This window comes from Gymnogyps californianus, chromosome 19 (assembly GCF_018139145.2).
Source record: "Gymnogyps californianus isolate 813 chromosome 19, ASM1813914v2, whole genome shotgun sequence".
NCBI classification, from domain to species: Eukaryota; Metazoa; Chordata; class Aves; order Accipitriformes; family Cathartidae; genus Gymnogyps; species Gymnogyps californianus.
Window position 1 is genome coordinate 350,193 of NC_059489.1, and position 8,637 is coordinate 358,829.

Genomic DNA, 8,637 nt, shown 5'->3' on the forward strand with positions numbered 1-8,637 from the left:
TGGCGGCGGGCGGCGATGGGCACGGCGGCCGTGCACCTCCTGCTGCTGCTGGGGCTGCTGCACGCCGGGCCCGGCGGCGAGGGCAGGAAGGGCTGGCGGCGGCGGGGCCCGGCGGCACGCGAGCGCGGCGAGGCGGCGGCGGCGGCGGCCGAGAGCTTCCCGCTGGACTTCACCGCCGTGGAGGGCAACATGGACAGCTTCATGGCGCAGGTCAAGAGCCTGGCGCAGTCGCTGTACCCCTGCTCGGCCCAGGCGCTGCCGCACGACCTGCGCCTGCACCTCCTGCACAACGCCTCGGTCACCTGCAACGACGGCAGCCCGGCCGGGTGAGTCCCCGCGCCGCGCCGACCCCCGCACGGCGCCCCGCGCCGGCCCGCTCCGCGCCGCCCCGGCACTGCCCCGCGCCGCCCGCCGCCGCCTCGCCGCGGCCCCGCGGCGCTCCCCGCGGCCCCGGCCCCGGCCCCGGCCCCGGCCCCGGCCCGCCGCGCGCTCCCCGAGTCCCGGCCCCGGCCCGCCGCGCGCTCCCCCGGCCCCGGCCCCGAGGGCTGTGGCGCCACCGCGCGGCGGCGCGCGGCGCGGCGGCGACAGGTGCAGCGAGCGCCTCCCGGGCGGCGGCGGCGGCGGCGGCGGCGGCGCTGGTCTTGGCGGGCGCGAGCGCCGGCGCCCGTTCCTCCGCCGCCGCCGCCGCCCCTGCGCTCTGCCCAAACACTCGGCGCGGCCCCGGCGCCCCGGCCCGGCGGGCATCAAAGCGCTGCGGTCGGGCCCGGCTCCCGCTAACGCCGCGCCGCCGCCTGTTTGTTTGTCCTCAGCTACTACCTCAAGGAGTCCAAGGGCAGTCGGCGGTGGCTGCTGTTCCTGGAAGGTGAGCGCCGGCGCCTCCTCCGTCGTGTGTGTCCGTCCCCCCCCCCCCCCCCCCGCGCCGCGCCGGCGGCTCGTCCTGCGCCGGGCGGGGGCCGGGAGAGGGGAGGCAGCCCGCGGCAGCGCTCGGTGCCCCGGCCCCCGCGGGCCGCCTGCCCTCGGGCATCGCCCGCTCCGCTCCTGCCGCCCGCGGCCCCCCGGCCCCCTGCCTGCCCGCGCCCCTCCAGCGGCCCCTCGGGGGCTGCCCGGCCCGCGGGCCCGGCTGCCGGCGCCGGGCAGGGCGGCGGGGCGGCTGACCCCTCTCTTCCCCTCACCAGGAGGGTGGTACTGCTTCAACAGGGAGAACTGCGACACCCGCTACGACACCATGCGGAGGCTCATGAGCTCCAGGGAGTGGCCCGCGACCCGAGTGGGTGAGTCGTGCCCCTCTGCCCCGTGGGGACAGCCCCCGAGGAAACGGGGCCAGGCCGGGGCAGCCGCCCGCGGCGTCAGCATCCTCGCAGGCCCGTGGTCGCTGCCGTGCGACTGCTCCCGCTCCGGTGCCAGCACGGCGTCGCGGGCACGGACGGGTTCTTGCTCCTGCAAGAGGACGCCCAAGCAAGCATGCGCCTGCGCGCTCTGAAAAAGTTAGGAAAGCACGGATGTGCACGTGCGTTTGGATGGCCGGTTATCACTGGTAGACAGTACTGGTGTTTTGAACTCTGGCCAATATGCTCTCTTTATTTTAAATGCAGGCATGTACTGACAAACCTGCTGGGATCTTCAGAGTTGTGGTTTAGTTTTTTTTTTTTGCAAAGAGACTTTGTGTTTCTCTTAATCCTGTCAGGAGAACTGTTCTTGGGCCTCTTCGTCTGTTCATCAGGACAGATGCGCTTTCTTGCGCCCTGCGCTGGGGGTGGGTGGGTGTTTGCCTGTAGTGGGACTGGCCCTGTGTGCGTAGGGAGGAATCAGATTAACTGTCTGGGCTTTTACCTGGAGCTGCGTGGTGCCACCTTTTCCCCCCGTTTACAATTGCGTAATGTCACTTAACCAACTACAGTGATTATCCTTGTGAAAGCTTACATTTGGTGCATACGTAAAGCGTTTGTAGTGTCTTTCAGTGTCATGCGTAAGGTGGAATTAACACCCCGGATGCACACGCTGTGGGCCACTGGGCTCCTGAGTCAGCACAGAAATGATTCTCACTGCTTATGCTCCAGCTTTCTGAATACCTAAACCTCTGTCATTCACACAGATCTTATAATTGCATATATTGGAATTCACCTGCTACGATTTGTTTTTTGGGGAAGTCCTTAGTTTTAAGTATGTGTCACAGGTTCTTTTCTGTACTACAAGAGGCTTCTAGATAGGCTTCGTCTCTAGCATGAATCAAATTCTGAAATTCACATCTGCCTAAGGGCGAATTTAGAAATGTTCCTTCCACTTCCCTTACCAATGTTTTTCATCATGGATGTTTGTTTTCTGTGTGGTCAGAGATCCTGCATGAGGCTCATACGGTTTCTCTGAAGTCATAGACTGTCATCTGTACATTTCTTCTTTCTTTGTGCCCATCTGCAGGAACTGGGATCCTGTCATCACAGCCAGAAGAAAATCCCCACTGGTGGAATGCAAACATGGTGTAAGGAGGGACAACGAAGGGAAATAGGTTTATACTTAAACAGCATCTCCTGCCTTTTAGGCTAGCAAGAATGCTACAAAGACAGATTAAGACTAACACTTGCGAGAGGAAGTTGTATGTTTCCTCATTTGTTCTAGTTCAGCTCTCTAACAAGTAGCTCTGGCAAGGTCTGGAGAAACTTAAGTCCAGTCTCCTTGGAGTTGTGGGGTGATCTAATGAAGAAAAACTGGGGATAGTTTAGAGAGCCTTCTCAAATAGCTGAAGTGGCAAATACTATTGTGAGTGGTGGGCTGATAGTGTGTTACACGCTTGCCAGTTTGAGAGGAACGTGGAGCAGCTCTTCTGGTTCAAAGAAGAGAAATGAGAAAGACACCAGTTTATATATGCATCTATATAGGAGGGAAAAGCAGAAGAGAGGGATGTTAATTTGCATTCTGCAAGCCGGAGACAAAAATGGGAAGATAACTTCATTCCTGCAAAAACCTCCAGTGGTTGCAGTCAGCAGTTACACTGCATTGACAAGGTCTTCTCATTTTTCATGTGAAAAAGTGAAGCACAGAGAGTTTCCCTGTGGCAGGCCGTCCACCATATCAGTGGGACAGCTAAGAGCAAAATCTTGGCCCATCGTTCTGTCCACTGAGCTCAGTGCTTCAATTAGATTGATAAAAGACACATTATTTATTGATTTAACTCAGTAAAACTACCAGTGTTCAGGAGAAAATTCAAGACAGTTATAATTGTCACTTGGTGTGCAAGAAGGTAAGTTTGTCTAACTGGACAAGAAACTTCCCTTTTGCCCTCCCCAGGGTTTAATTTTCTTCCAGTTACTTGACCCTATCCTCACCCCTCCTTGCATGTCAAAGGAACGTCAGTGCTCACACAACTCTCTCTTACAGATTCATCCCTTATTGCTCAAGTGATGTTTGGAGTGGTGCCTCTTCCAAGTCTGAGAAAAGTGAGTGTTGCTGATGGGCTGTTGCTGCCCCAGACATCACACATTAAAGGATATGGCCAGACTTCTGCAAAATTACGTGAATGAAGAACAGGCTTTTTCTTGCTGAAGGGCAGGAAAGAATATCAAGCTACTTCCAGATAAAACATCCTGATCTCTTTAGCTCAGGCTGTTTTGACATAGTTCAGAGCCACTGCTTGCAGAGATGTTACACTGATGCAGTATGCAAGGATTAGAGGAACGAAATTCCTTTTAGATGAATCTCCAGGTTCCAGCACACAGCAAATTAAATGGTGTGGCCGAGGAACCATGGTTTGTTGCATGCGACTTTGGCTTTGCTGATCTGAGAGGCAAGTGCAGTGAATTTAGTTTCAGATTTCTGTCAGGAGGATATTTGGCCTTTGAAAGGAGCCGTCGTGTGTCAGGCTAAAGCTGTTTGCAGGTTTCTTTGGGAAACGAAGAATAGTTCATCTTAATTCATGCATCGCCATCGGCTGTCATTTTGATGATGACGGAACTCTGGGAGTCTGCTTAAAGGAGCCCTCTTCCCGATTAAGCTGGATTTCATGCAAATTAATTGTTCTGCCTCATGTACTTCTCTGGGTTTCCCAACTTAAGCAGGATTGGTGTCTGGGTGCAGTAATGTCTATAGAAACACCAGGGTCTTAGTTCTCCTCTCGTTTGTTCACGAAGAGTTTTCTTTGACCAGAATGGAATTACTGTTGATATACGCTGCTGTGAACAAAAGAATTTGGCCTAAGATGCTCGGTGATGTGGCACTGGAAAGGCAGAAGGTTAATGCTTTTCTCTGAGTTGGTCTGCGAGTTCTGGCCTAAAACCAGACATTCTGTCACTCAATGTCTCTTTTCACTAACTCTTACATTGAGAAGCTGACCGCTCGTGAATACCACAGATACACTTTTTGTCACAGTAAGGGACCTTTTCACTTCATCATAGCTGCTTAGGATTGTTCCTGTGAAGCAGTTACACTTCAGCAAACATGTCTGCCTTCTGGTGGTGCCGAGGAAGTAGCGGTCCGTGTAGGTGTAACATTTTGTGAAACATTGCTTGTCTGAATTGGCTTTATGAATTGGGAAAAAAGGGATGCAGTAAGCTGGAACTGAGATTCCAGGTGGTAGGAAGGTGTGCGTATTCCTCATGTATAGAGAAAGGGACCCGGCACCTTCCTTCTTGTTTTCCTTCTCTGAGTTTACCAGTTCCTAAGCACTGTTGTAGGAAGGTGTGCTTGTGTTATTGTGTATTTTGGTCACTCGCTATTCACTTTCTTTCAGGGAAGCAAGTTTTGTACGGGGGGGAGTATCTCTTGTTAGATGTACTTGATACAGGTGGAGAAAATGGGCCTTGTTTTAGGTTCATAATCTCTTCATAAGGTTCTTAAGCATTTGTGGAGAGGAAGGAAAAGTCTTAGCCTGGACAGGAAACAGTTTTGTTGACACTGAGCTGTCTCTTCCAGGTGAATATGCCTTCATGGGAGCACTGATCATTCAGGAGGTTATAAAGGAGCTGGTGGGAAAAGGTCTTAGCACTGCAAAAGTGTTGCTGCTAGCAGGGAGCAGGTAGGTATCTGCAAGGTTTCCTGTGGTGAAGACAGGAGATTTCGACAGTAGAAAGCTGTTAGGGAGGAGGTCTCGGCAGCTCTTGAAAAGTTTCTTCTAGGAATACGGTAACACTAACACAGCAAACCCTGTATCTCTTCTCAGTTTTCTCCTTGAAGTGGTACAAGAGGGGACCATCCCCTGTATTTCCTCGGCTTTTGGTCCAGGTACACTTAGGAGAAAATGGAGAAAATAACAAGAAGGTAAAAGCTTTGCAAGAGGGAGGCAATGTGTTCATTCTTCCCTGCATCAAGAATGCTGGCTCCTGTTGGCCCACACCATGAGACAGATGCCTCTTGTGAATAGATACGGGACATCTGAATTAAAAAATCAGACTTGCCTGACGCAGGTGCTCTGAATCGTGCTGTGTTGCGCAAAGCTGTGGAACACTCAGCATATGTTACACAGGGTTGTAATATAGAAGTTGCAAAGGGTGAATTTGTCTCACTTCAGATTCTTTCAGTTTTTGAGCAGCCAAACCCCTTGCAAATGATACAAAGCATATATATCTCCCAGAAGAAAGAATAAGAACAGGATTTGGTTTCTGAGGTATCAGATTGTTACTCAGCACTGGCTTTATTTCTGAGCGCTTTGCAAAGCAAGGAGGTAACTTGGTGACTGCCAAGTTAGTAGCGGATTGCCCTGCGGATAGATGAAGTTGTTTGTAGAGTGTCACTGCTGTGAGAGGATATGTATGCTAGGCAGCCATTTAATAGCTGTGTGTGCTTCATGACTGCAGTATTAAACATTGCTTTTGCAGTGCTGGAGGGACAGGAGTGCTCCTGAACGTGGATCGAGTGGCAGAGCAGCTGGAGGAGATGGGTTATCAAGGGATTCAGGTTCGAGGCTTGGCAGACTCCGGATGGTTCCTGGATAATAAACAGTATCGCAGAACTGACTGTATTGACACCATAACGTGTGCTCCAACAGAAGCCATCAGAAGAGGAATAAGGTACAATCAGATGCTTTAAAGTACGCTTTTATAAGAGGTTAGAGTGTGGAGAAGTTGTTCTCCTTCTCTGTCTTCCTTCATTTTCATACATAAAGAGCATTTATCTTCTACATCAGTGGTTTTTCAATGATTTTATTGGAAAAGACGATAATTTAAAATCTAGACATGCAAAAGAATGCGTGCAATTGTAGATGCTCTAAAATGTGTTGATGGGACAATGCAGCCAAGAATGAACTCTGGTGTCAGTAAGTTGGAACTATAATCAGAACAGAAATAGACTGGGATATGGAAAGGCTGTTGTTAAGATTGTGCTATGCCTTTCATTCTGTTACTGCTTTGTCTTCTAGGTATTGGAATGGTATTGTTCCTGAACGCTGTAAGCTGCAGTTTAAAGAGGGAGAGGAATGGAATTGCTTTTTTGGATACAAGATTTACCCCACTCTTCGATGTAAGTATCAGAGGAGACGTAAAAAATGGATGGTAGGGTTTCCTCTGTATCTGCAGCTAACTTAGAGCAATCCCTTTTCCAAATTTTTTGTCTTCCTAGGTCCAGTCTTTGTTGTCCAGTGGCTCTTTGATGAGGCCCAGCTTACTGTAGACAACGTACACCTCACTGGCCAGCCTGTTCAGGAAGGGCAGTGGCTCTACATCCAGAATCTGGGTAGGGAGCTGAGAAACACCTTGAAGGATGTGACGTAAGTATTTCATTGAGGAAAACCTGGCACGTTTATTTCTAAGAGACATTCTTATCCAGTATCCTAGCAGCATGTCTCAGATCTCTGCAGAAACGAGTGTTGTAAATTTCGTAACTATTAGTTTGTCTACATCAAGAATCTTGCCTTTTTAATTTCTGGATAAGTGCAAAGTTATTTCCAGCTTCACAATTATCAGCTACCCTTTGTTATCAATAGGAACGTGGTTTTTTCTTTCCTACCTCCAAGGTGAGGTCTGAGACTCCTTGCCATTGCACAGCCATTAACCTCACAGGGATGTTTTGAAAAGTACTGATCATAAAACATCCAGAGAGTTGATGAGACAACAGAGGAGGAACCGTTAATGTGCCTTACTTGCTTCATACAAGAGCAGGTATGCAGGAGTCTCTTGTTGCAAATGTGCACTGTTAGGCAGGATGGAACCCCTTTTCTTCTGGATGCTTTCTGGACCAGTCAGGTTTTATATCGTGATAGTCATTGCTGTTTCTAAAAATCTTGCCGGGGGCAGCAAAAATTCCACCCTCTACCTAGTCCGGAAGGTTCTGTTTAGCAGGAGTTACTTTGTCCTTCGAAGACCTAATCCATGTTTCCTTTTTTCCTTTAGCGCTAGCTTTGCTCCTGCCTGTTTGTCTCATGAGATCATTACACGCAAGTGAGTGCTTTTGCAGATTCTATGGAAGGTCAACAGGGAAACGGTAGGGGAGTTAACCAGTTCCGACAGCCTGACCCCTCTGATACAATCTGTACGGTTTGTCTTTTCAGTCACTGGACAGACATCCAGGTGAAGGGGACATCATTACCCCGTGCCCTGCACTGTTGGGATCGGAGCCTACATGAGAGCAACAAAAATGGGAAGGCCCCTCTGAAAGGCTGCCCAATTCATCTGATTGACAGCTGTCCGTGGCCTCACTGCAACCCCTCGTGCCCCACTATCAGGGACCAGTTCACAGGGCAGGAGATGAATGTGATCCAGTTCCTCATGCACATGGGTTTTGATGTTCAGAAGATGGCACAGCAGCAGGGCCTGGAGCCCAGTAAACTTCTGGGGATGCTCAGCAGTGGTAACTAGGAAGGGGTCTTCAGAGGGGCAGAGAGATTAGATCAGGAGGAGACTCTAAGCCCTTCTCCCACACTTTCTAATCATCTTCCTTACGCTCATGCAGGCAGATGCACGCTCACACCCACGCATGCTCAAACCTGTACACACCCACGTGCTCCCACACTCTTGCACACTTAGGATGTGTCAAGGAAAAAAAAAGCAATGTCTTGATTACACTATTTGACTGGAACTTGTTACCTCCAAACTCCAGGGCTCAGTTTTGGCCATTCACATCATCTTCCTGTGTTACACAGGGCAATCTGATACAGGGAGTAGCAAAGCCATAAATAGCAACAATGAGAACCTTCCCCAGATCTAGGACTTCTTCCCTTGCCATGAATTTTACATCATAGACTTGATACAAGTGGTGAAAAAAGCAAGCACTGGATTTCTTTTGTCCAACTAGAAGTGAAGGAATGATTACATGACTTCCTGGAGGCCAGCATCTCATGATGAGTCGTAACGTACAAACCCAGGACACATGCTAGGGATGGACACTCTTGTACTCAATTTACTTTCATATTATTTTATAAAGTGACTTTTTTATTACTTTTTTTAAACTAAGCAAGAAATATAAATGATATTGTTTTGTAACATATTTTTTTTAAATAACGAAGAAACCTCTTGCTACTTTGGCAACGTGGACATATTTATTTTAATATGTAAAACGCTATTTATAAGGGCTGACCAGAGAACCATACATATGTCTTTGTAAAGTTGTATATGCTGCTCATTTGGATGGGTTATCCTTATGATCACTTGTGCCTGGGAGAGGGCTGAGGGTGGTATTGACATTTTGTATTAATTAGACTTCTGTGTTCCCCTTGCA

General features: G+C 49.9%; 1 protein-coding gene across 1 annotated transcript; it reads left to right on the top strand.

Annotated features, from left to right (window-relative positions):
- NOTUM (notum, palmitoleoyl-protein carboxylesterase) lies at window positions 1-8,637 on the top strand. Its single transcript, XM_050908626.1, has 11 exons — window positions 1-326; window positions 810-862; window positions 1,176-1,271; window positions 2,416-2,476; window positions 3,373-3,431; window positions 4,903-5,005; window positions 5,805-5,996; window positions 6,344-6,444; window positions 6,544-6,691; window positions 7,314-7,361; window positions 7,472-8,637. The coding sequence occupies exons 1-11, from the start codon at window positions 16-18 to the stop codon at window positions 7,776-7,778; spliced, it is 1,479 nt and encodes a 492-aa protein (XP_050764583.1). The 5' UTR covers window positions 1-15; the 3' UTR covers window positions 7,779-8,637.

Bases quoted from the DNA above. Each gene is read 5' to 3' on its own strand.
- NOTUM (XM_050908626.1), top strand. From the start codon at position 16: ATGGGCACGGCGGCCGTGCACCTCCTGCTGCTGCTGGGGCTGCTGCAC. The intron at 5,997-6,343 runs GTACAATCAGAT...TTTGTCTTCTAG, and splicing joins GCCATCAGAAGAGGAATAAG to GTATTGGAATGGTATTGTTC. The intron at 7,362-7,471 runs GTGAGTGCTTTT...TTGTCTTTTCAG, and splicing joins CATGAGATCATTACACGCAA to TCACTGGACAGACATCCAGG.